Source organism: Clinocottus analis, unplaced genomic scaffold (genome assembly GCF_023055335.1).
Source record: "Clinocottus analis isolate CAN_PGR_092001 unplaced genomic scaffold, fCliAna1.0.p SCAF_6, whole genome shotgun sequence".
Lineage (NCBI taxonomy): Eukaryota > Metazoa > Chordata > Actinopteri > Perciformes > Cottidae > Clinocottus > Clinocottus analis.
Genome location: NW_027176218.1, coordinates 21,055,748 through 21,083,311, shown reverse-complemented (window position 1 = coordinate 21,083,311; position 27,564 = coordinate 21,055,748). Strand labels below are relative to the sequence as shown.

General features: G+C 41.1%; 1 protein-coding gene and 7 non-coding genes across 8 annotated transcripts; all 8 read right to left on the bottom strand.

Annotated features, from left to right (window-relative positions):
• Positions 1–150: 150 nt before the first annotated feature.
• On the bottom strand, positions 151–232 carry trnas-cga (transfer RNA serine (anticodon CGA)). Its single transcript has one exon. It is a non-coding gene; the product is annotated as a tRNA-Ser (tRNA).
• A 293-nt stretch (positions 233–525) lies between these two features.
• trnas-cga (transfer RNA serine (anticodon CGA)) lies at positions 526–607 on the bottom strand. The gene has a single exon. It is a non-coding gene; the product is annotated as a tRNA-Ser (tRNA).
• Positions 608–782: 175 nt separating this feature from the next.
• trnas-uga (transfer RNA serine (anticodon UGA)) lies at positions 783–864 on the bottom strand. The gene has a single exon. It is a non-coding gene; the product is annotated as a tRNA-Ser (tRNA).
• A 229-nt stretch (positions 865–1,093) lies between these two features.
• Positions 1,094–1,171, bottom strand: trnas-cga (transfer RNA serine (anticodon CGA)). The gene has a single exon. It is a non-coding gene; the product is annotated as a tRNA-Ser (tRNA).
• Positions 1,172–1,366: 195 nt separating this feature from the next.
• trnas-cga (transfer RNA serine (anticodon CGA)) lies at positions 1,367–1,448 on the bottom strand. The gene has a single exon. It is a non-coding gene; the product is annotated as a tRNA-Ser (tRNA).
• A 236-nt stretch (positions 1,449–1,684) lies between these two features.
• On the bottom strand, positions 1,685–1,766 carry trnas-cga (transfer RNA serine (anticodon CGA)). The gene has a single exon. It is a non-coding gene; the product is annotated as a tRNA-Ser (tRNA).
• Positions 1,767–2,002: 236 nt separating this feature from the next.
• trnas-cga (transfer RNA serine (anticodon CGA)) lies at positions 2,003–2,084 on the bottom strand. The gene has a single exon. It is a non-coding gene; the product is annotated as a tRNA-Ser (tRNA).
• Positions 2,085–16,850: 14,766 nt separating this feature from the next.
• On the bottom strand, positions 16,851–26,523 carry cry2 (cryptochrome circadian regulator 2). Its single transcript, XM_068602514.1, has 13 exons — positions 26,234–26,523; positions 24,193–24,301; positions 23,932–24,074; positions 23,609–23,793; positions 23,237–23,325; positions 22,860–23,000; positions 22,468–22,593; positions 21,525–21,710; positions 21,228–21,379; positions 19,921–20,123; positions 18,751–18,831; positions 18,060–18,640; positions 16,851–17,860 (listed from the first exon to the last, which is right to left on the bottom strand). Exons 1-12 carry the CDS (start codon positions 26,389–26,391, stop codon positions 18,066–18,068), a joined length of 2,148 nt encoding a protein of 715 aa, XP_068458615.1. The 5' UTR covers positions 26,392–26,523; the 3' UTR covers positions 16,851–17,860; positions 18,060–18,065.
• Positions 26,524–27,564: the final 1,041 nt, after the last annotated feature.

The window sequence follows — 27,564 nt, the reverse complement described above, 5'->3', positions numbered from 1 at the left end:
CCTTTAGTCTTTGAAAATTGTGAGCAAGAGTCAAACATGCACGGGAAGACCATGGGGTCCAATACCTTTTAATGATGACCTCCACATTTGCGTCTGATAGCTCATAAGTTAGAAGTATAAAGGACAACAATGTTCCGTCTTTACCAGACACGCTGTGAGTAGGGTTTGAACCTACGCAGGGAGACCCCATTGGATTTCGAGTCCAACGCCTTAACCACTCGGCCATCACAGCTGTCAGTACATGTTAGTACCACTGTTGTCCACAGGGACCGCCAAAGTCAAGATTAACTTGAAGTTTCTTGTTTGAGGTTTAAGTATAATAAAGTATTTAATACAGGTGGTAGGTAAGATAACTTGTTTTGTTTCATCAAAGCTTTAGTCTTTGAAAATTGTGAGCAAGATTCAAACATGCCTGGGAAGACCATGGGGTCTAATGCCTTTTAATGATGACGAGCTGCACATTTGCGTCTGATAGATCGTAAGTTAGAAGTATAAAGGACAACGACTTACTGGCTTTACCAGACACGCTGTGAGTAGGGTTTGAACCTACGCGGGGAAACCCCATTGGATTTCGAGTCCAACTCCTTAACCACTCGGCCATCACAACAACAAGAGGTTTAGTATAATTGTATAATTGTGTATTCAAAAAGTTGTAGCTAAGATAACTTGTTTTGTTTCATCAAAGCTTTAGTCTTTGAAAATAAAATCAAACATTAAACATGCATGGGAAGACCATGGGGTCCAATGCCTGATGACCAGAAAATGTTCTGTCTTTACCAGAACACTGTGAGTAGGGTTCAAACCTACGCGGGGAAACCCCATTGGATTTCAAGTCCAACGCCTTAACCACTCGGCCATCACAACTATTTGTATTTGTCAATACTACTGTTGTCCACAGGAACCTCCAAAGTCAAGACTTTGGAGGTTTTAGGTAAGATTACTTGTTTTGTTTGAAAATTGTGAGCAAGAGTCAAACATGAATTGGAAGACCATGGGGTCTAATGCCTTTTCATGATGAAGAGCTGCACAGTTGCGTCTGATGGCTCGTAAGCTAGAAGTGTAAAGGACAACGACTTACTGTGTTTGCCAGACACGCTGTGAGTAGGGTTTGAACCTTACTCACATCCATTGGATTTCGAGTCCAACGCCTTAACCACTCGGCCATCACAGCTGTCGTATCAGTACCACTGTTGTCCACAGCGACCGCCAAAGTTAAGACAAACTTGACGGTCGTTGTTTGAGGTTTAAGTATAAATGAGTGTTTAGGTAAGATTACTTGGACTTTTAATGATGACCTCCACATTTGCGTCTGATAGCTCGTAAGTTAGAAGTATAAAGGACGACAACATTTCATCTTTGCCAGACACGCTGTGAGTAGGGTTTGAACCTACGCGGGGAGACCCCATTGGATTTCGAGTCCAACGCCTTCACCACTCGGCCATCACAACTGTTGTATCAGTACCACTGTTGTCCACAGGGACCGTCAAAGTCAAGACAAACTTGAAGGTCGTTGTTGGAGGTTTAAGTTTAATTGACTATTTAACACAGGTGGTAGGTAAGATTACTTGTTTTGTTTCTTTAAAGCTTTAGTCTTTGAAAATTGTGAGCAAGATTAAAACATGCTTGGGAAGACCATGGGGTCCAATGCCTTTTTATGATGACGATCTTCACATTTGCTTCTGATAGCTGTGAGTAGGGTTTGAACCTACGCGGGGAAATCCCATTGGATTTCGAGTCCAACGCCTTAACCACTCGGCCATCACAACTATTTGTATTTGTCAATACTACTGTTGTCCACAGGGACCGCCAAAGTCTAGACAAAGTTGAAGGTCGTAGTTGGAGGTTTAGTATAATTGTGTATTCAATACAAGTTGTAGCTAAGATAACTTGTTTTGTTTCATCAAAGCTTTAGTCTTTGAAAATAAAATTAAACATGCATGGGAAGACTTTGGGGTCCAATGCCTTTTAATGATGACCTGACAATGTTCTGTCTTTACCAGAACGCTGTGAGTAGGGTTTGAACCTACGCGGGGAAACCCCATTGGATTTCGAGTCCAACGCTTTCACCACTCGGCCATCACAGCTGTTTGTATGTGTCAGTACCACTGCTGTCCACAGGGACCGCCAAAGTCAAGACAACTTTGAAGGTCGTCTTTGGAGGTTTTGTGTCATTGTATATTCAATACAAGTTGTAGGTAAGATTACCTGTTTTGTTTTATCAAAGCTTTAGTCTTTGAAAATTGTGACCAAGATTCAAACATCCGTGGGAACACCATGAGGTCCAACGCCTTTTATTAGCATTGGAGTTGGGTTTAAACCTACGCGTGGAGATCCCATTGGATTTCAAGTCCAACACCTTAACCACTTCATCACAACTGTTAGTTAAGAATTTGTTGATAAGAATTGGATTCAGTAGTTGGTAGTGTTTGCATAGCTCACATTTTCACATCCATAATTTTGTATTTTTTGCAAATAACAATCCTTAATATTTCGTTTTCAAGTACATATTCAAGCACACAGTTTTATGTCATGGTATGCAAACAGACAGATATGTATTCTAATCCAGTGTTGTTTTCATTGCCATCAGTTTGCAAAACTTCAAACTGCCTCTAGAACAAGATAGTGGAAATAGGACAGACTGTTGAACAATCAAAAGAAACATAAAACATTAGGTTCATCATTCAGTTGGTAAATGGACTTGATACTTTGACAAATGTTTGTAAAAGTTTTTACAATGGAGAAACACGTTCCTAACACTATCTCTAGGTGCATATTATTTTCTAGCAGCAGGAGTGTCTTTACGGGCAAAGAACCGAAGGGTCTTGTGGTCTTGGCTTGTAAAGTGCATTTTCTCAGTGAATTAATATATTCAGGCTGAAATGACTCATTTAAATATTAATTCTGAGAAAGACAAGTACTTTTCATGGTCCAAGCAGACTGACTAAAATCACCTTTGATAGTACAAGCAAAAGAGCATGTTATCATTGAAAGAAATTCAAAAGGCTGAATTCAAAATTGCTCATAAAGAAAAGGATAAAAACATTTCCTGTTTGCAAACTGTGTCAAGCCATACAGGCTACTCATACAGCGCGAGTGCACACGCACACACACAGACACACACACGCACACACCAGATTATGGTCATGGTGCACAGCATGAGTGCTATTCACTCTACTTCCTATTTCAGCTTTGTTTGATAATTTCACATGGACTGAAGTCAGCAACCCACGCAACACACACACACACACACACACACACACACACACACACACACACACACACACACGCACACAATAATAAAGGAACAGCCAGGAGGATATCCCCATTTCTTCCATATCAAGGCCCCTTTGAAAGCTTTGACTCGGAGCTGAATGAGAGGTTTCACTGAAGCCATTCACCTCAATGATCTGCTCTGATCTACTCACAATCAACCATATCTGTCATACATGGCTAGGCCTGAGAGACAGGAGAGATGGGTGGTGGTGGTTGTAGTGAGTCTGGGGGAATGACATAGTAGAAAGAAAAAGTCTCGAAATAATGAAAGAAAGAAAAAGATGTGTCAACTCATGCAAATCAATATGGTGTCAGATACACTCAACACCATTAGTTCTGCCTTTTCCACAACCAGACAGTAATAGTATCAATTTACCATGGGCATTACCAGCATGAACACACACACACACACACACACACACACACACACACACACACACACACACACACACACACGCACACACACACACAGTGAGTGATCCCTCGGTTAAAGGGTAATTTCATGGGGGTCTGGAGAAAGGAGAAGTAAAGCTGTGTGTAAATCCCTGCCTCTCAGGTCCAGGTGCTTCTATGCTCTAATGCGTGTCAAAGTCAAGTGCAACATGTCAGTGCGTCTAACTTTAACGCAATCTAATGCAAAATATAAGCCCTGTTATTTTTGGAACGACAGCCTCTCACTGTGGTCGGGTGTATTGTTGCTCCAGACTGTGACTGACTGCTTATTCAACCCTCAGACAAAATTTGAGATTTTAAATGTATTTTTAATACATTTTGCCAGCTGAAATGATCGATCTCACCACTCTTTTGGGAAAAGGACGTAAAGATTCCCCTAAAATTACTTTCTTCTACTTCAGCCGTGTAACATGTCCGTGCATGTTTATGTTTGTAAGCTGGAGAAAGGATTGACTATTAAGACTACACTTTTGACTACACACAAAGATGTTATGTGTGTGTGTGTCTTTGTGTGTGTTTGTGAAAGAGAGGGAGAGAAAGTGGTGTGTGTATTGTGTGTGGCCTGCCCTCCTACTTCTCTAATCCCTGCGATAGAGTGCAGATCATGAAAAGCCTTCTAGCTGGACCAGCCTGATCCACTTCACCATGTGTCTGATAGTGCAACACTCTTCTCAAATTATCATTCCCATCATAAACGTAAGAACCCTCCTCCTTCTATCCTTCCCTTCTCCCATCCGTCCATTTGTCCATGTTTTTGCATCGAGATAATTGATGCCTTTCTCATGGAAAAGAGTAAGAAAGGAATGAAGAGGAATCCTACGTGACTAATTCCATTTGGACTTAATTCTCTCGTCTCTGTTTCCCCAGAGAAGGAGGAGCACATTAAAAAGGACGATTTGTTAAACATCTTAAGTCTAATCCACAACACATTTCAGCAAAGCACGGTTCAAAACTCATTCGGCAGCACTTAACTCAACCTTTCAGTCCGATTTTTTACATGACAACATCCACAATGAAGTCGTTGACTTGGGAAATTACAAACACTTTCAAATAGACCGCGACTTCATACTATTTCTCGCCAACTTTGAAATATAGTTCGGACTGTTATATAAATTGGTAAATTATCCAGGAGACGCGCCGATACACATTCACATTCTCTAATAATTACACACATTTTACAATCTGGACCTTGAAATAATTAGACAAGGTTAATATGGTTATGACATTCATGTCATACCGAGTAAACCAGGGAAATATGGTATAAAAATATCCAGCTAGCTATGGAACAAAACTATATGCTGGCAAACAATGAGAGCATGCTGGTTGTCCTAGACAGAAGCTCTTCAGGGGAAAACGATCACCTGAAAACAGCGTCCTCACTAAACTTTGACATCTACCACTCTGTAATAAGTCAAATAGTCAAAAATAAGATAAAGTCAAATTCATTAATTGGTATTTATTTTATTTACAGGATATACTTTTTTATAAACGATGTCTATTGGCCCTAAATTCCCAAAACTAAGAGAACATGTTTTGGTGATGGGTTGGACTGAAGTAAGGCTAAAGGTGTAAAATAGAATTGATTGACAATATATGCTATATGTTTTAACAAGGTCATTTTTACTGTGTTTTTTACTGTGTTTTACTGCTGTGATACTTTAGTCCCTCCCAAAAGATTTTTGTAGTTTTTGCAGGCTCACTGCAAATGACAGTGAACCTGTAGCACGTAGCCTCTCTCAAAACAAGAAAATAAAACAAAGGCAGATTATATAACCCTACAATCTGGTAATTGAAGCAAACATCAAATCATTTGAAAGGATAAGGCGTTCGAACAGGTGAGAAGAATCTCGGCTCGTCTGGCGACTTAAATACAGAAACCATAGAAACTGCTATAAAACCTGACATATATTTAGCTTTCCTCCTATCGACCTTCATCAATTTCTGCATCTGCCATCTACCTGTCTCAAAGATCGCATCTCAACGATCTTTTGATGAGGTTTTATCGTTAGCTCATCATTTTGATGGATATGACCAGTGTGTCTTCACTAACAGGCCATGCACCACTTCCAGTCAGCCTTCATAACGCATCATAGCACACAGACAGCACTGTGGACGATAGCTAATGACCTTTTAGATGCCTCAGAATTGGGACTTGTCTCTACTGTCTTATTGGACCTTATAGTGCTGCATTCGACACCATTGACCATGACATGCTGTTGCAGAGACTAGACCAGTATATTGGCATTAATGGTATCGCACTAAGCTGGTTTAAGTCCTATTTATCTATCCAGATCCATCCCAGTTTGTATTTGTAAACGATGAATACACACGAAACCTTTTTTACTAGGTGCTGTTGATGAAATGGTCCAATTGGCTCAGCAAAACCTGTAAATCAGGACTTTGATTATTTATTCACTCTTCCATTTTTCAGCATTATTCCACAATGTTTATATGAACTTCTACCTATTTCATACTGTATTTGCACATTTTACTGTGTTCGTAGTGTATACACACTGTTCATAGGCTACTGTATATCTATGTATTGTGTTGGCTGGAACCAGCTGGAACCAGCTGGAACCAGCTGGAACCAGTCATAACCGCAACAGGCCCAAGTCAAGGTGATGTTTCCCAGTTCTTTTATTAACACCTTGTTAAAATAAGTTGCGTAGCTCACTTTATATTTATTTATTGAGTGCCATCCCTCCCAAAAGTGAGCTTCTGCAGCACACCTGCTTCAGAAAAGTGGCCTGGTCAATTTGTCACTTTTGATTTGATTTCCTCAAGAAATCTCAAGATGGTGGCAGGTAGAGCAGCAGCTCTCATAACTTCCTTAGTGAATGGATTGCTTTGTAACTTTATAAGAGCGACTAACATGAATATACGCACACAATGCTGAACAACAATAATAATCGAGTGAAGAAACGCTCAAAACCAGCAACTTTACTTCAGCTAAGCCACACCCTGATTATCACAATGTTCCTGTTGTTGTCTGTCTCCCATGAACAAGATTATGCATTGCTTGACCCCTCATCTTAAATAATTTGTTATAACACAAACTTCTGGATATTGGCTCACAAGAGGCAGGTCATTGTAAATATTGGGTGCATAAAATCCACCTTTACCTGCTCTCCCAGTTATATGCATTTATATGCTGGACCCTCACAATTCCTGTCAGTTCCTGTACTATTACAATTACAAAAAGGCTTAACTCTAAGCTAAAGCAGTGACACGTGTTAGTATTTGTAAAACCTTTTACAGGCTGTGTTCAACACCCTGTATGGGTTTGTTTTAAAATAAACATATCCTTTAGTGACATTCATTTGTAGTGTTGTTGCCATTGTTGCCATCACTGCTGCTGCTTCTGCGTATTATTACACTTATTATGTATTTTCATGCTTTTTGTAGATTATTTTGTTTTCTTGCAGAACTTACATGATCTTGTAAAAGTACATAAAAATGTATACTGACACCGCCACAGATGGCATTCAGCATGTCCATTTCCACACAATAATCACTTCTTCCACAGCTGCAGCCAACAAGTCGAGACAACTGGAGTCAAACCAACTCCAAGCCGTGAAACTTCAGGCGCGCTTTTGCAGTCGGCTCCTCTTGTGTACTTTTGAGGCCGCCGCTCAACTCAAACAGGCCGACATGCTGAGGAGCAGCTGACCCAGCTGCGGTATTTCATGCTTTGGGAGTGAAAATGGGGCGAGTTTGATGACGGTTTTTATATTAGGCCACAGAAGCCCTGCTAAGCCACGCTGAGCTCTATACATACAGGCCACAGAGGCAGAGGCCGCCTGATTATTCCCTTCAAGTGCTGCCGCTGCTGCAGGACTTTGAAGTCCCACATTCATCCATCTCTTTCTCTTCTCACCCTTCTCTATCAGTGTCTAATGCCATAATGATGTAAAGAGGTCTCTACCTCTTTACATCATGAGGAGGGGATTTAAATTAGAGCACCGTCTTTCACTCTCATTGTGTTTAATGGCTCTTATTGTGAGAGCTGACAGGCCACAAGGGATCCCTGAAGGAGGGATAGGGCCATTCCTTCTGCCACTCCGAAGAAAGGATGATGGGAGAAGTGGATCAGGACGAGCGAGTGTAAGAGGAAAGACCAAAGTGGAGTGACGTGAGAGGTAGAAAAAGAGTGCCAGCGATAAGTACCCAGGCTCCTTTCTTGGGTTTTTAATTAAAACACCCTGAGAAATTCTGAACAGGCCTCGCCTTTCTTTATCTGAGTTCAGAACTTAAAGTGTTGGAAAACTCGTCTGGACTATAATGTGAGAGGGATAACAGAAGGGGTGAAGAGGAGGGGACTGAAAGCAAATGAGAGGCTGTTTACAGATGAAGCTATTAACATTTCTCGTTAATCAATTAAGCCATTCATGGAAAATGAAAAGGCTAATTAACTCCTGGTTAAAAGGCATGGGAGTCTGGTGAAGGAGAGGTGGTTGAATCATTCTTTTAAAATCAAACACATAGTAGTACTGCATTGCATTAATATGAAAGATTAGTGAACACATTTGAACTTTAATCCCTCAAATTCTGTTTCCTTTCTTTCTCTTCATTTTTTTCTTGAGCTGGATGAGAATATTTGTTGGTCTCGCTCTCGAGTATCTAATCACGAGCGACAAAAACGTGTCAGTTTCCGCTTGTTACCGCCGTACAGTCTTTTCAAAATAAATGTTTTTTCATTTTATTTTTATAAATATCACAGGAAACAACACTTTGGGCAACAAAATGACTTGATTAGGTTTAGGAGAAGATCATTGTTAGGCTCAAAATATTAAAATACCACGACCAAAGTACACAAGTTACGTGACAAATATATAAATATTTCAACATTGACTTCTTGTTTCTTTCCAGCGATCTCCTGGCTGAGATTCCACAGGTCAGGTTGGAAAGAAAAGGTTAAAATGATGGAACAGACTATCGAGTGGATAGTCATCGATAGTCGTTGCCTGTCTTGTGAGTCGTTGGTTACTTAAACGGTAAATAGACTGAACTTGTGTCGCGCATTTCTAGTCTCCCGACCACTCAAAGCGCTTCAACACTACACGTCATCGTTCACCCATTCACACTCTGATGACAGGACAAGGTGTTACCTGCACGGTAGCTCCTGCAGGTAACTCATAATTCATCCCTGTAGGAACAGCCTGCAGTAGTAATCTGGGGTTAAGGGGCTTGTCCAAGGACACATTGACATGGACTAACGGCTGTGGTAGAGGAGGGTCATCCTTCATCTGAAAGAGCTGGACATGGTTCAGATCTGTGGTCGGCTGTTGAGACAAACAATCTCAATGTCTGCACTTTCATGTCTTCTGGTTAATGTCCTCAAAGGAAGTGAACAGGAAACAGTACTCGATTGACTTCACAACAATACTAAAATGGAACAAAGTTGGATGAGTCATCTGCATTTTGTCAGTGTATATTCTTGCAAGTACTTTGATGCTAATGCGTTTGCTATCTTCCTTATGTTTACCTTTTGTATTCCAATCAGCTGTAATATTCATCCAATTACCCAACAGCAAAGCTTCATTACATCTTATTATTTTATTGCACACTCACTCTGTTCCTTTCTTCCTTTTCTTCTTTCAGTATCTCACAATCACTCTCTGTGTGACCGTGCTGCTCACTTCCCTGGAAAATATGGTGAGAAGAGAAGTTAGTGGGAGAGGGTAGCCGTTGGATTTAAGTATCCAGGCTCCTTTCAGTCAGAGAGGGAGACTATAAAAGAGCCAGTGAGGCATGTAGGGTGGGATCTGCTGGCTTCTTCTACCTGAGAGGAAACACAGGCCAGACACACACAAACATACACCCACCAATGGGCTGTCAAGTGCAGCTGAGAGAGGCCATAACAATGGGCCCCTGGGGACACGGGGCGACCCCTCGGAGTCTATAATTCAGAAAAGGGGTTAGTCGATCATTCACAAACTCTCTGAACAGATTCATAGGGGCAAGACAGGCAGTTCATTACTGCTGAGGAAAAGAGGAGGAGGAGAGGGGACATATAGGATGTTGGCTGAAAGAAGAGGAGAAAAAAAGGAAAAGAGATGATGAAATAGATTTCAGTAGTGAATTAAAACAGTCAAATACGCTTCAAAGTAAAACCAAGGAGCTGATTGTTGATTTTAGAAACAAGTTATTTTACTGTAAAGTAATGCGCCAAAAAGGTTATTTTATTTTTACAATTATTGATTGGTCCAATGTTCTGTGCATATGGTTATAAAACATTGTGTTCCATCTGCATAATGTAATAATATAATATAGTACTATGAACTCTCTGGTGGGGTAATATATGAGCTCTCTAGTGGGGCAATATGGCACCATGAGCTCTCTAGTGGGGTAATATGAGCTCTCTAATGGGGTACTATGGTCCTATGAGCTCTCTAATGGGGTACTATGGTCCTATGAGCTCTCTAGTGGGGTAATATGGTACTATGAGCTCTCTAGTGGGGTAATATGAGCTCTATAGTGGGGTAATATGGTACTATGAGCTCTCTAGTGGGGTAATATGGTACTATGAGCTTTCTAATGGGGTAATATATGGGCGTGTATTGTTATGCTACTGTCTTCCTGGGCTGGGCTGCCTTGTCCCATTATCCCCTTCACTGTGCTTTCTAGGAGACAATTCAATAAACCTGAGCAAAACAAACCACAGATTACTCCTCTTCACATCTTCAAATCCTCACATTTTTGTCTTTTTTGGACTGAAATCCAATGGAAACCCACGTACATGCATACGTACAAACACGCATACACACGTACATATACATCTGCTCTCATTGTGCCTTTTTGAGATGAGATAAGGGCTTTTAGTGCAGAGCAGCTCATACAGAAGTAATATGATCTTTTTTCTTAGTTGTTGTTAGTACACGAGCTGCAGCATTCTGAACCAACCGGAGAGATTAAAGATATTTAATAGAGCAGCCTGTTAATAAGGAATTGCAGTAATTTAGTCTTGAAGTAACAAATGGACAGGATATCTAGGAACAGCCGGGTGGTGGAGAACGCCACGTTCGGGGGCATCTCCGCTGTTTGCAGACGATGTGGTCCTGTTGGCCTCCTCGGACTGAGACCTCCAGCGTCCACTGGGGCGATTTGCGGGGACGGGAGTTGGCACCTCTACATCTGAGGCCATGGTGCTCTGCCAGAAACCGGTGGATTGCTCCCTCCATGTGGGGACTGAATGCCTACAGCTTCCATTACAATTATGCAACTAGGGCGATGACATCATTTAGCGACTTCTAGCGACTTTTTGGACAGCCAATGAGCAACTTTCCTTGCTGAGGAGTTGGCAACGCTGCTCCCAGCTCCCAAAGCCTGAGGATCCCCCAGAATGGCCTTGTGTCTGTTTGTGATGTAGAACTGAGGCAGTGGTGGCGGTTCTGTCAGTTCATGTATGTAGATGACACATCACTTACATGAAACAACACGCGGTTTCTGATGCGTGTGAGAGTGTTTACATGGTTACGAGACGATACCACACAGAGCTGTGACTAAAGGAACAAAATACAGACATTTCACACTCGCTCTCTCTCTCTCTCTCTCTCACACACACACACACACACACACACACACACACACACACACACACACACACACACACACACACACACACACACACACACACACACACACACACACACACACACACACACACACATTTACACAGCAGTTTTCAGCTCATTAGGCAGAGGGTTGCATGTCTAATCATGTTTTGTGAGGATGGTGCAGGGTCATTGTGATCTAATTTACCTTTGGTGGTTATTCAGCTGAGAAAAAGGAGGGAAGAGAAGGGTGGAGAGAGGAGGGTCCAGATCTGAGGGCAACTTGTGCGTACGTTCATTACACAAATTCTTGATTACACTATTTTGGAAAAAAATGACGAGTGTTTTTAGCTGCAATGTGAACTGGGCCTGTGGTTCCTTCTCTTTGTGGCTATATATTATATAATTGCTCATTTCATCATTGTGTGTGTTAGCTATTAAAATAGCCAGATAAAAATAATGAAATGGAAATTAAATTATTTGAAATATGTATTTTATCCTCACGACACTCCAGTAACAATCTGAAGCTAATCAATGATTTTTGCACAAATAAATTCCCAAAACTGATGCATCAATTCTAAAATATTGTTTGCTCAATGTATTATATGTAATACATATGCCTAAAAATGAATGGTTGAAGTTATAAATAAAACTGAAAATGCAAATCCATTTCTGTATTTGCTGTAAAAAAAAAAAAATCAAAATTAATAATAACATCAGCTGTGGATATAATATAATAATAATAATAATAGAAAGTTGACACATTTTCATAATGATAGTAGCAGAGGGATTCAAGCAGGGCCACGACACCATAGTCCAGGTACTGGGTCTCTGTGGGAAACCAAACTACAGACATGACATAACATTCTGGATCAACTGGAGTCACAAGAGCCTGGAAAAGAAATCACAATAAACAAGTGTCACTTTTCTGCATCGTTTGATTTTTGTAATATAACATGGGTGAAAAGGCATTTTAAAGATACTACTCTGATGAAAGAAACTCCTAAACCAGGCTCATCACACAATGGTCCACAGATCTACCGTCACAGTGTTGCTCCACTCCGTCCTTGTCATCCCTCATTCCCTTCACCTGTTTCTCAAGCCCGTCTCACCTGCAGACCAGTCCCTCTCTTGCATTTTTCCTCTGCCGGATTGTGTTGCCAAACTCTCCAGCGCTCATCCACGGACTGATTTCCTGTCGCCGACCCTGCCTGGCCCCGCTTAACCCGCCATTACTGACTCCCGGTTAACTGACCGACCTGCCTTCTCCATCCTGACGCAGTCGTACTCTCCGGCTTCCTCCACACAAAAACATGCAGCTTAGATTAAATGGACTCTAAATTGCCCGTTGGTGTGAATGTGAGCGTGCCGTGAACGGTTGTCTGTCTATATGTCTGCCTGAGATGGACTGGAGACCTGTCCAGGTGAGTTCTGCCTTCGCCCATTGACAGCTGGGACGGGCTCCAGCGCCCTGCGACCCTAAAACAGGATAAGAGGTTTGGATAACGGATGGATGGAGATCCCTGGAGCCACATGTGTTGCTCTCAGGTCCAGATACGACCCCGTTACATTTATGCTGGTGGATATGAGACGCAAACTCAGTTACTCCTGTCTACTAACTCTTCCTGATCACCTGTTTTGCTATCTTGAAAAAGTTACACAAGTATTAGATGCCAACCACCAGACTTCAAAATGACTTTTTTCCTCAGGTTGTGAGACTCCATAACTCATCCTCCATATTTAATAAAGTTGTGTTGTTGTTTGTTTTCTTTCCTATGTAGAAAATTGGGACTATAAATATTATGTTGTTGTGCAACCCCGTTGTACATTGACAAAACCTTGTATGTTGTGTTGTATTTAATAGGAAACATGTTGTCCAAATTAAAACATATTTCCCTTTTGTAAATACTTTCAAAAGGACAAATAACATCACAGTATGTAGAGGCCAACTGGCCCTAACTTTTGGACCCCGGGAGCTGCTTAAACTCCAAGCTGTTCTCTGGTGCGGGGACATGTTCACGTGGGGGTCCAATGCCTTTGTTCAAGTGTGTTAAATGGGTTAAAGAGTAGTGTCCAGAAGCAGCAGTGTGTGTCCTGCGCAGTGTGGAGGGATAAAGACCTCCATATGATACTGGTCAGTCAGGTCCAGCACCCAGCCGGCAGGGCCGACCACCTGCCAATCAAACAGAGCTCACACAACAATAGGTGGGAGTCAGCCAGGGCCTGCCCACACACACACACACACACACACACACACACACACACACACACACACACACACACACACACACACACATGCATGTGCTTGTTTTTTTCCTGCCCAGTAGAAAATGCTCCAATCAGGATGTTTGGGGCCAATCAATGATTGCTGGAAGCAGAAGTGGGCGGTCCTGTTGGAGCCATGTCGTCTTTACGCTCTCGCCTCGCACTCGCTTGCTTGCTTTCAGATGGTATGAAACTTCATTCACAACTTAGACATTTTTGAATCACTATTTTTGCATGTCTACTTCTCCTACAGTCATCAGTGTTTTCCTGGACATTCATTGTGTATCGCACACTGCTCTCCTCTCGTGTTTCACCTCGGCAGACAGCGTTCAGCAGAGAGGCTGAAAGTGAAGAGACGTTGTTGGTACCAGTAAAATATTACACTTCTATTCATATCTGTTGGCTTTTCGCCTTCCAGAGGCTTCCACTGATAAGTTATAGATAAAGACCAGCAACAGATTTTAAAAAAAGAGCAGACTAGCAGGGTATTATAGACCTTTTGTTACCCTGCAACGATTTCCAGCTCTTTGTGGGGAATCCCAAGACCTTCTAATGTCAAACCAGATATATATTTAGTTTTATTTCTCTTACTAAATAGTCTTCTGAGAATTTTATTTAAACATTTCAGTTCTACTTTCTGACAATATCCAAAAAAAGCCTTGCATGTTCAAATGAGATACGACTGAAAGAGTCGTTGTATGTGAAAACATAACCCCCCCCCCCCACTCACCTCAGCGTGCCATGAACATGTGCTCGTTCCTCGTGATCAAGATGCCTATCAAAATAAAATGTTATACTTTTCGTACCACAGATTTGTTTTCCAGTGAATTCCCAGCATGCTTCTCTGTTTGCTCCATTTCAAATACTCGTATAAATCTTTTGTTCTAACGCGAACACTATTTCTCGTCCACGCTGGATTTGTGTTTATCTTTCCAAACGGTGAGCCGAGTCATTCACTCGTCCACTCGGACCGCTCGGCCACAATGCGGCTTCGCTACGAACCAAAGGCCTCGGAGCGAAGCCGCTCTTTTGATGCTGGATTTCAACCATTCGTAATTCTCCGGGAAGCTTTTGGCACATTTGATTCGGAGATTAGGAAAAACAGAAAATTCGTAGAATAAGAAAATAAGAAAAGCGGCTTTGCGGGGTGTTTACAGATTTCAATTGTGTCCTCTGACAGAGGGCAGGGTGTGTGGTCGAGGTCTTCAAGTGCTCCTTCACAGCCGCACTCGCATGTTTGGCGGGACCGGAGCTCTGATCTTCTCGGATCAGAGGACTGACAAAACATCTTTTCTGTGCTTCCACATTTTAAAGCTGACGACTAACCTCCAGCAAGTTATACATCTATCATGTCACGCTAAAGGAATTAAAAAGAGCAGCTCATAACAGTTGTGCATAGCATCAAACATCCAGTTTTCCCAGAATCATCCGGTGACTCACACCTTCCCCCATGATCCAGCAGCGCTGGGTCCTGACCCACAATTTGCACTTCAGTCTCACAGCTAAAGCGAGCTGTGACTTCACAGAAAGGCTGTTTTACAAAGAAAGGCATACATTTTCAAATCCCTTCAATTTAGAATCTGAATCAAAAAACTGTAGTTAGTGGGGCGGCGTGATGATGGGTCAGTCAGTCTGATGTTAACTCAGTTCAGTGACCACAAACACTAATTTGTGTCTGGATCTGTTCACATCTTCTGCCGTCCTTCAAAAACAAATATTGTTGTGCTTTAGGTGGAGCAACTCACATCCTTTGGTACCAAAACAGTAGTGTAAAAATACTGTTATTACAAAAGAGTAAAGGTAAAAGTACAGTACTAGCATCGATATATACATATCGATTTATATCGTATATATACAAGCATAAAAAGTAACAGTTGTTTACCAGAAATATGTTACAAATGTTAACACTGATATATATCTATATAGATGTCTCTCTCTATATAGATCTCTATATATAGATCTATATATAGATCTATATATATATATAGATCTATATATATATATATATATATATATATATATATATATATATATATATATATATATATATAGGGAGAGCGAGATCTATATATATATATATATATATATATATATATATATATATATATATATATAGATCTCTCTCTCTCTCTCTCTCTCTCTATATATATAGATAAATATATGTATATATATATATAGATATATAGATCTATATATAGAGAGATCTATTTATAGATATACAGTATATCTATATATCTCTATCTATCTATCTATATATATATCTCTATCTATCTATCTATATATATATCTCTATCTATCTATCTATATATATATCTCTATCTATCTATCTATATATATATCTCTATCTATCTATCTATATATATCTCTATCTATCTCTATCTATCTATATCTATATATATATATATATATATATATATATATATATATATATATATATATATATATATATATATATATATATATACACCTCTGGAAACACAGTGCACTCTCCTGAAAGGTCCTGTGCTGGTCACCTCTCCGTTCAGATACACAACAGTATGGTTGGTTTCTACACTACACAACATTACACACACACTTTCCACTCATGCACTCACCTCCACTACTGAAAGTAGTGACTCTACACAGCACTGTTCCTAACTTGTGTTTCGTACAGGGATGAGCAGATGAAGCCTCGTGAAGTATTGAAGTATTTGTTTCACTTTGAAGACAAACAGCGACATCTGGTGGCAGACTGGAGTCAAAGCAGCCGTTCAACAGTGTGACTTGTGTTGTTGTTTTTACATTGCAATCAAACTAATACTATTTACTTTACATTGAGCATTGTTTTTTAGAAACTAACATGCACAAAATGTGTAACAGTGAGTATTACTGTGTAACCAATGTTATTTTTTATTACTATAAAAGTTGTTCCCACAAGTTTTTTAAGTGTGAGTGAAAACTTGTGGAATATATTGTTACAAATTGACCCCAAAGATAACAGGAGTTTCTTAAAGAAAACATATTTTCATGACTACGCTTTCAACATTTTATTACCTCAAAGCTCATTTTCACCTTTTATGCTCGTAAGAGACCTTTCTGGCCAAACCTGGATCTCTTCTTTTTTAAAGCTCTAACCATAAGTAAATATAGAAAGGATGTAATAAATGTTATGAACAGAAATTCAAAACTGCTCAAATTGCTTGCAATAAATCCAAATAGGAGTTCATCAAATAAAATTACATTTTGGAAAAATTAGTAATTAGTAATCACTTCATTTTCATATATGAACATATTAGGGAAAAAAAAAACAAAATGCAAACACACCATAAACTCCCATTTTAATCACCATTCCTTAAACAATTTTAAAGAAAATAAATATTTTTGTACAATACAAAACAAATAAATATCCACAAAGCCTACGGTTGTGTGACCGACCCTGCAGAGAATGTTCAGCGAAACACAATCTGATCAGTTTGTATTGTGAACGGTGACTGCAAAGGCCTTCAGGCTGACCTCTTAACGATGGTCTTTCCTTGGGACACCGTCAACCCTTCTAGACACCACTCAGGGGCCCACTAAGTCAAACCAACACTACGTCCGGCTTATTCTCAAGGTTGGAGTCAAACAATCAGTTTGAAGGAGGCAAGAATGAAGTGACCACACCGACTGTCACCTAACAAACACACAACAAACAATCTGATCCAATTAGGAAATCTCTGAGCCCTGGTGGGAATCCGTTTTCGTTAGACAAAGTACAAATTTAATATTTCTGCAAGAAACACCCAGGTAAAACAAGTCTTTGTGACACCTCATTTATCAAACCATCCAAAGGAATAACGCAGACAGGTTATGCTTTTACATATTCTATATACAATCTCTGATAAATAAATAGGCAGAATACGCCAGTTCTTTCTCTACATTCATTGCATACCAGCAGCATTTGTTCAATCGCCAGAGAGATGCTCTGGCAGAAGGTTTTGACTTAAATTAGACCGTAGATGTGCAGACCTTCCACAACAGAAAGAGACTATAACTGAACACAGGACCCAGAATAAACCGCGAGGACCTTTACTCTGTTGTCTCACTTTACAAAATATCTTATGCAAAAGAATTACAGCAGAATGTAAAAATACCATCCTTCATTGAAAGTCTGAGCTGATGCAGCAAATATGAGTTAAATGCTTACATGTGTATGCGCCCCTATATGCTTATATATAGAGTTGTGTATGTGTGTGTATATAAATGTATATGCTGTCCACAAATTCACAACTCTGTGTGTTGTCTTCAAGAGTCCAGTTGACTGAAGGATGTTTGAAGGTTGTTCTTTTGATCTCCACCTGAAAGAGAAACCAGAAAGAAGGTAGTGCAACTCTGATGAACCAACATTATATCAAATTAAATAGTATGACAGAAATGTTTTTTGTAAAAGGGACTCGGGATGGGTATCGTTTGGGTTTTTTGTAACAATTATATCTGAGAAAATATGTGATATATTACACACATATATTCTTTAACGGGCCTTTTCTGGATGCGTACCTTGAATCACTGCTGATGTTCTGCAGTCTTTTCAGGAGTACCTTCCTCCATTCCCTCCTCCTCCTGTTGGACGTCCTCCTCCATCCTGTCATCCCCTCCTCCATCGTCCCTCTCCTCCTCCGCTCTCCCCTCTCCTCCCCCGGCTGCTGGCGTGCAGCCGCGTCGCTCTGGCGGCGTCTGGCTGCACCGCGCCTTGCGGGCGGGGCCTTTCCTCCTCTGCCCCGGCGACGAGGGCCGAGTCGTCGTTGTCGTCGTGGCTGGACCGGCGGACGGGGACGCGGTGGAACATGACGGGAAGGAGGATTTGGACCATGAAAGATCGCTCGGGGATGATGTGGAGACGGAGGAGGGAGGGGCCGCTGTAGACGGCGGACGGCAGGCACATGTAGACTTTGCGGCGGCTCCAGAGGGCGGCGTGTGAGAGCCCGAGGAGCCAGAGGGCGTCTGGGAGGGGAGACCGGTCGCTGCACACTCCAGGTCTGGGTACGAGCCAAAGATGGAGGATGCATAGACGAAGGAGGAATCAGGAGCTATACAGCAGCCAGCTGCTTCATAATCAGCAGGACCTTTGGGAGGAGAGTCTAGGAGGACAGAAGTTTATATTAACACACATGTTTTTGACAGTTTGACTTTACCTGAGTGATAATTATGTTTCTATATCCTCCCAAGAATCTTGCTTTTGTCCTCCTACCAGGGCCACTGCTGGTCTGGGACTCATCGGTCATTGGTGGTTCCGCCTCTTCTTGGATCGTTGGTACTGATGCTAGAAGACCTGACAAACACACACACACACACACACACAGTAAAGTAACTATCCTACCCAAGTGCATCAATACAAAAGTGCTAAACAATCATATGCCTGTGTACACACGCTCAACCACACATTTTGCCTCTTGACCGCAATGGATTTGAAATGACAGAGTTAATATGTGTGTAAGTAACTCAATGTGTGCTACAGTTAGAAACAGTTTTGTTATTTTTTTGTTGCGTGTTTTGGTCTGCCGTGAGCAAAATGTATTTGGTTTCATGTTCTGTTAAGAGATGCTTTTATTTTGAAGGGGAAAATATGGTTTAACAGCTAAAATTAAGTTTATAGCGGTCAATTCAGAATGTTAAAGAAACGGTGGAGCTTACGTTCTTACGTTGGTATTTAGTAATTAAGTTAGTTTTTGTAAGGAATAAAACACATTTCAAAATCCTCATCAAAAGTCCAAGACCATCTGTCAGAGGAGTACGCGACAACGTGGTTGTGAAAGATGTGACTCGTCCAGAGAACTCTCAGCGTGAAGACCAAACAGGTGTCAATGCAAGTGAAGGAGGCCATTAAAAAGGCTGACAGACGCACAATCCGCATCAGGATCGACCAAATCAACAGTTTGCTAGAGTCCTAAAATGTACTGGAAGACCAGGGAGGACATGTGAAGTACATGTAGCAGAATTATTACTTATAATTACTTCTGAAGCTTCTGAAAATGTGGGGAACTGTGTAAAAGTGGCTGTATTCCTGAACAGTTAGTTATATGTTTGTTATATCTATTAAAATAAAGCTGAAAAGTCCACACTTCATCCACATATTAACTGTGTCATTTAACCCAAAATCACAATAAAACAAAGCCTCGGCCTGCTAGGAAGGAGTTTCACTCAAAAAACTGTGTCGTTCGGTTCAAAAATGGAAAGATTACGTATTTTAAGCCAAAAGATTGTCTGAATGGGGCATGCTGGGACTTAAAATGGGAGCGGGAGAATCTTCGCGCACGGCTTTAAAAAGGTTAAAATACATTGCGGTCAGGTAAACAGGCAAAACTAGAACAATCGTGTCACCGTCCAAATACTGCAGCGTTATTCTCGTTAGTTGACGTACTCAGTCCTCTGTAGTGGGAGAGTTGCTGGTAAACTTGTTTCATCCTCTCAATGTTGAGCCGGCTGCCCTCAGCGTGGTTGATCATTGGTTTTGGGTAATCCACTCCCACCACACAGTTGGCGGCCTTCTGGATCGACTCCGGGGCGTTCCACGGCTCGTAGATGTACCGATCGGGATAGTCCTTCAAGATGGGGATGTAATGCCTGCAGGAAATGTCACAGTGGAGAACATGGAGGAAACAATGATGCCGTATTAGCTCCATTGTATGATAGAACAACAACACTATTCCGAGAAATAAAATGCGTTTCTCTGAGTTTACTAAATCAAAAAATGCCCATCACACCTCAGATGCCAGCGTTAAACGCTGCAGTCAAGTGAGACGCAGAGTGCAACATCATTATATGTTAGCACAGCGGTTTCTGACCACACAGCATTTCCGAGCGGTGAGGAATCGACAGAAAAACTACAAACAAAGAGAGTTAAAAAGATGTGACTACGGTTCTATTCATTCTGGATGACCACCAGAGAGCGGTGCTTTTGTGCTCTATACCTCCATCTCGCATATGCGCGTCGTCTCAGTGATGTGGATGCTGAGGAGAACCGACTCTCCGGTGATGTTCTTTTACCTCACACAGCAGTTTGTATTGTTTTTTGGCAGCTCTCCTGCCCCCTGCTGGTGGACTGAATGTAGCCACGGTGATTAGTTTACATGTGAGGGTGTGACCCCTGAACCATCCAGCAAGGTCATGAGTCATCATGTGACTGTGTAACACACTAAGGAAGGGAAGCCATTGCATGAGGAGCAGCCACATTGACACGGTAATAGCGGGAGTATTTAATTCTCTCATATAAGTAAATGGTGTAAACAATCAAAGCTTGCAATATGTGACTCGTGGTTCATGCAGCAGATGGCACACTGCATGCATACCCTCTTTCCCGTCTTCACATAATCAAAAGGAAAGTGTGACACAACAAAGGGAGAACCGACAGGATGTTCTTATCACACATCCCGATACATGTCGCCCCAACCAATGCATGTTCCCCCATCTATGTGTTCACTCTCTTCATAACTGAGCGTGACTTTAACTCTGGAGGTCTCACTTTCACAGACTCCTTGCGACTCTGTCTAACTGTGTGTACATCTCTTATTGCAAGACGAGTTCTGTTTTACAATACTCGTCATTGTTGTTCTTCAAATGGCGCTATGATGCTGTCGCAGGAAACATCCCTGAGTTTGCAGTGGGTTGAATAGAGAAGATGACGCGGTGCGGTAGGAGATCATGTATAAGTAGCAGCGTTACGTCTACCTGATGTAGTCTCCTGATGGGTCAGTTCTCTTTCCAAAGCCAACAGGACAGTAGCAGTGGAAAAACTGCTGGAAGAAGGCACTGCAGGACAGCCACATCCAGCTTCCAGCGTTTACACTCCAGTCTGCATCCAGCAGCAGCTCCTCAAAAACCTGCAGGAGCACGCAAATACATTCATATAATGTTTAGATTCATTCTCGAAATTCGTCCTTAAAGTGACCGTAGATGCTGCAAAATTTGACCGACACCAAGTTTGTGTCCGAGATTACGAAATTTAAAAAAACGTTTCCGTCGTACCTTCATGCCGCTCTCCCAGCTGATCCACAGATCTCCCCTGGTGAGAAAACAAGCCACGGCGTGTCGGGCCAGGTGGTGGATCCAGCCCTCCTGCCTGAGCTGAGTCATGATGGCGTCGATCCAGGGAAAACCAGTCCGGCCCTCGGCCCACTTGGCCAGTGCCTCTGGGTTCTGGTCCCATGGGATCTGACAAACGCATGTGCATTAACTATATACTCTGCTTCCTCTCCACAGAAGAATCATTTTCATCTCTAAAGGCCTCGACCTCACAGAGGCGCCCACTCGCAACACGCCGCTCCTCTCGCCGTGCGTTTTCTAGCGGTTTTTAGACAAGCATAACATTTCTGCACATTTGCTCTACAGTGCTTTACAAGATGTTGACTTTTTTTTATTTAAAACATGATATAAAATTTCTATTTTAAAGCGAAGAGGCTTAAAATATGAAACTCCTTTCCAGTGGAAGCAGCTCCCAGTTTCAGTTTGGGGGACAGACACTCACCACAGCTAACAGACTTTCCTCTTTGTTAGCACTTAGCCTCAGGGCTAACTCAGGTTTAGCGCTAGGACTGGCCCTGCCTGCCACCTACTGGGACTATCATTATGATTAGTGACATCATTCTATAAGTTTCAGTACTGCAGTTGTAGTTATTTTATTATTCCTACCACTAATTTACTCTAATCTCATATTCATCATTTATGCTTTATTCTGTTTTTCCTTGTGAGGTTCTAAGGACAGAGGATATTAGATGTACAGATTAGAGGCAAATGTATCATTTATGATGTTGAATTAAACATTTGACTCATAATTGCTCTTAAATAAGACAGTCGTGAGAATCATATCAATAAGCTAAAGTGCTGACAAGTGTATGACCAAAGATTCTGGTTGATGACAACTTCCCTCCCTGTTAAGTCTCTACTTCTTTTGAGTGATGCGAAGGCCCACCTGGACACAGATGGGGTTTCCCTCCATGCGGTCAAAGTTTGGGTTGTTGGTGGCAGCTGTGTAGAAGAACTCCCTCCATAAAAGCTGGCCGAACAGGGACAGAGGAGGACTGCACCGCTTACGGAGCTGACGGAGAGCACAAGACAATCATCTTTTCTTCTTGTAAAATGAAACAGGATGTGTGCTTACGTATGCTAGTACCAACAGATTTTAAACAATAAAATGACATTCACCCATCAATCAATCTGTAACTTTAAGCTACAGATTAGAGCCGCGGTCCTCTGTAGCTCTACGTTATAACCCCTCACTGTACAGAAACGTGCAACACTTCAACCTGCATTTTTACTGCGACTTTTCCTATCAGAATGGACAGAACAAAGTATCCACAGTACCTTCATGTAGAGCTCCCTGAGGTTGTAGTACAACACCCGACAGGACAGACAGCCAAAGCGCAGGTAGGGGCTGAGGCCAGTGGGACTTGCGTACAAAGAGCACGTGTTGACACGAGGGTGCTCAAAGTTGACCACCCACACCTAGACAGACACACAATTGCCTTTGTTTGTTTGTGGTGTTTTGGGCTATTATTTGAGATTTTTTTCTCATTATTTGAATACAGAATTATATTTCAGAATTTAGGGAACATCATCCCATCCCTAAAACACAAATGATCCAGCTCCAAACTCAAACAGAACCAGTGAATAGGGTCAAAGGTCACAGGAGAGACACATTATAGGTTGTCCCCACAACTAAGTTGTTTGGAAAGGTTTACCTTTTTGTCCAGATGTTTGTTGAGTCGGTCCAAAGCCTCTGACTCTCCTCCCTGCCACACGGCTGAAGGTAAACCTTCTGTCCTGAAGCCTTGACACATATTTACATGTCAAATATTAAGCATATATTATATATTAATGAACTAACCTCCTCTATTCCATGGTGGAAATATACACAGTAACTCCATTTATTAATATGCTATTTTAATGTGACTTTTAACAAGTGTATGTAGTACATCTATACATACTAAGGTACGACGAATAGTAAAATCATAAACATAATCACATCTTGTCTTTTAGTTGCCCCTTCAGTATTCCCTACTATGAAACATACAGCGGTCATGTATATTCTGAGAAGAAAATAAAACGTATACCTAGTTCTTCAAGTGACGGTATACTGTACAGCTGATCATGGTTGTCATCTATTTTAGTGCGACATTTGTCCATCTGCTGCTGGGTGATGGGAGGCAGAGGTCTGCTGGGCAACTCCAGTCTGCTCACGATGGTCTGAAATCGCTTGAAGGTCAGAGGAGGACTGTTGTTGTTCACCTCAATTATCCTGTGAGCAAACAGACAAGACAGTAAAGCAGAGCAATATCCAACAGAACATATTATTCCATTATATCAAAAAGGTAAAAGTCAGACTTAAGCTTTGATATGATGGTTGTGCACACACACAAACACACACAAGACGAACCTATCCAGGTTGTAGAGGGTGTGTGCGTTTCTGACGATGGTCTCCACTCCAAACTCTTGGGCCATTTTGATAATGGCCCCATCCCTCTCCTTTCCATAAGGCTCTGGGTCATATTCAAAGGTCAACCTGGTCACTTTCCATTCCTGCAAAGCCCACACGCACACGCACACACACACAGAAAGATTAAGGGCTGTGGTTCAATATTTTTTCAGGGCCCTTTGGTGTTGTGGTCTGTGACACAGAGAGCACAGGTCTACATACATTAAAAAGCCTCGGGAAAACATCAGTGGGCTGCCCTCGGATTACAAACAATCTGGAATTGAGCTTCTTCAGACTGCTGTCCAGGTCTTCCAAAGCCTCCAGCAGAAACCTGCACACAAGAGAGAAACTAAAGTCAGTTGATGAATATTATACTCAAAATCAATATCAAAAGATTAGAGATGAGTGATGACCTGTTTAACTTCATAACACGCGCTCAAAGCAGCTTATAATACATCATTCAATGTCCTAATGTAATACAAACACCATATTTTATTTTCTAATCAGTTAAAGATGGTTAATAGTCAATATTTAGTTTATAGGCTACAGGCTTATTAGAAATGAACTAAAGTGAGATGAACCGTGTCTTAGGTAAAATAGATCTTTTGTCAAGCAGGATAATTTGGGACTTTTATTTTATTCCTTATTAAGAGATTACTACTCCATATTTAATGGGCTATTTGGGATAAGCAATAGTCTATATTAGGAAAAAAGAAATGGGTATATTGCTTAACATGGCAACAGTCAGCCCAGCCCTTTCTATAATTCAGATTTTTTTTGCTCGTCACAGTATGTGACACCGCCTCAGTTTTACATCTGCAGGTCGGCACTGACAGGAAGTCAGAGGCAAACAAACACCACACGAGTCGGGGACGTTTATATTTAAAAGTAGCTCAAACAGACACTTATTATATTGCAATTCATTCGTCATGTCGCTACGCTGCTGACAGACGTTGACCAAGAACATTGTGCTGAAGATCTATTGAAAATCAAAGAATTCAGAATCATTTTCATGAATCGAAAATGAAACCAACAACCAATGTGATGGCACAGAGCCTGGCAGTATACCCATCAGCTATGCACTCAAGATCAGGCCTGAGAGATGTACGCTTTTCTACTTCCCGATCTCTGATCATGTTACATTGTAAACAACTAATCAACTTTAATTATTTACATAGAAATAATAGAGTAGTGTTTTTAGAGCAGCAACAGCAGCAGCAATGTTAAAATAACTAACTCTTGTAGACTGTACTATGTCCATGCCAAGAACAAATGTAAATATACAAGATACGAGAGTTAACACTGTGGTCCATTTGTTTCAATAATGTTAGCTCACGTTGTGGTACAGTTGTATCAATGTCAGCTAACGTTGTGGTACAGTTGTATCTTTAATGTTAGCTAACGTTGTGGTACAGTTGTATCTTTAATGTTAACTAACGTTGTGGTACAGTTGTATCTTTAATGTTAACTAACGTTGTGGTACAGTTGTGTCTTTAATGTTATCTAACGTTGTGGTACAGTTGTATCTTTAATGTCAGCTAACACTGTGGTACAGTTGTATCTTTAATGTTAGCTAACGTTGTGGTACAGTTGTATCTTTAATGTTAACTAACGTTGTGGTACAGTTGTATCAATGTCAGCTAACGTTGTGGTACAGTTGTATCTTTAATGTTAACTAACGTTGTGGTACAGTTGTGTCTTTAATGTTATCTAACGTTGTGGTACAGTTGTGTCTTTAATGTTATCTAACGTTGTGGTACAGTTGTATCTTTAATGTCAGCTAACACTGTGGTACAGTTGTATCTTTAATGTTAGCTAACGTTGTGGTACAGTTGTATCAATGTCATCTAACACCGTGGTACAGTTGTATATTTAATGTCAGCTAACGTTGTGGTACAGTTGTATCAATAATGTTAGCTAACGTTGTGGTACAGTTGTGTCAGTGATGTCAGCTAACACTGTGGTACAGTTGTATCAATATTGTTAGCTAACGTTGTGGTACAGTTGTATATTTAATGTCATCTAACACTGGGGTACAGTTGTATATTTAATGTCAGCTAACGTTGTGGTACAGTTGTATCTTTAATGTCAGCTAACGCCAGAGATGTGCTAGGCCCATAATTTAACTCCAAGCATTGCACAACGACAACGAATGACACAAATAGCAATGAATGACACATTGCAACGGCAATGAATGACACAAATAGCTGCGTGCAACAAGGTTTAATGGGACATAAACGTGTCAGACAGTAAAGTGACAAACCTCCATCGGTTGATTCCCACGTTAGCGGCCCCTGCGAACCACGGGTCCAGGATGTAAACACAGCGCACCGTGTCCGCTCCGTTGAGGGCCTCCTGCAGCACCAGGTTATCGTGCAGCCGCAGACCTTTACGAAACCAGTGCACTGAATTTACCACCATGACGACTTCTTAATCCATCCTCGGAGAATAATCCAGAGGATTCAGTCGAAATTGAGCCAAAACTGCAACTATGTGAAGGGTGAAACCGTCAACATCTGTGTGGGAAGTGGCCCACACCGTGGGAGTGGTTGAATGTTTTTGTTCCTGTGCTCGCTGATTGGACAGACTTCAACATTAAAAACACAACTGGAGAACTTTGATTGGTTGATGTGCAAATAGCACTGTGGCGTAATATGTGTTGACCTCACTAGGAACGTGTTACCGCTTTAACCCACCGTGTAGACCACGTGGTTTATTAGACAGACACGTTTTTTTTAATTTTTGGTTTTAGTGGGTTTATATCTGAAAAATATGGTTGTATTGATTATGCAACCAGTTTGGGTGCAGACAAAAATCCCCACAGCCCTTGGTTTTAGGGTTAGTTAAAGGTGGTCTTTAGATTTTGATTACTTGTTAAAGCTTCAATGATGTTGTGATCCTGTAGCAGTACCTGTAATAAACGTCTTGAAGGTGTTTATAATCACTCTTGTAAGATGACTGTTGATGAAGCCTAGACATAGGTTTGGTGTGTTTGTATGTTTGAGACACTTTCTAAGAAAAGACCGAGAGCACCACCTGTCGGACAAAGCTGGGAACAGCACCATGGTGGCCTGTTTAAAATCCTCAACAGTTGTTTTTTCTTCTTCTGTGAAAGCCTTAAGGTGCATTTTTACCTTGTGTGCTCCCAAAAGACGTTTCAGGCTGAAGATAGATAATGTATTCTGTGAAAGAAAACATAGTTTACCTGATTTTCTTCCAAGAACGTGCCTCAGAACAGCATATTTACCAGTATCATGATGTTTAATGTTGATTTCACCACGTTACTGCCTTGAGATGCCTTCGAACTTCATGCTCCCAAATACAGACATATACGTACATATATATACATACATGTAGAAAACAAACACAATCAAATTAGTGGAACTATGTTAATCATATAAACACCTCCAAATGTATTACCCTTTTCCAAGTTTAGTGCCATGCACTCATCATGATCACCAGCAGTAATGAGGAAATATGTGACAGGCTTGTTAAATAGATTTTTTTTTAAAAAACAGCTAAGAAAGTTGTCCATTAAAATGGTCAAACTCAAAACGCTTATTGTTGAAAATCCCTTGGTAGGATACATATTTT

What these genes read in the sequence shown, in the direction of transcription:
- cry2 (XM_068602514.1), bottom strand. Translation starts at nt 26,391, where the DNA reads ATGGTGGTAAATTCAGTGCACTGGTTTCGTAAAGGTCTGCGGCTGCAC. An exon ending in ACAAACATCTGGACAAAAAG is followed by an intron (nt 23,001 to 23,236) that starts GTAAACCTTTCC and finishes GTGTCTGTCTAG; the next exon opens with GTGTGGGTGGTCAACTTTGA. An exon ending in GCTGGGAGAGCGGCATGAAG is followed by an intron (nt 21,380 to 21,524) that starts GTACGACGGAAA and finishes GTGCTCCTGCAG; the next exon opens with GTTTTTGAGGAGCTGCTGCT.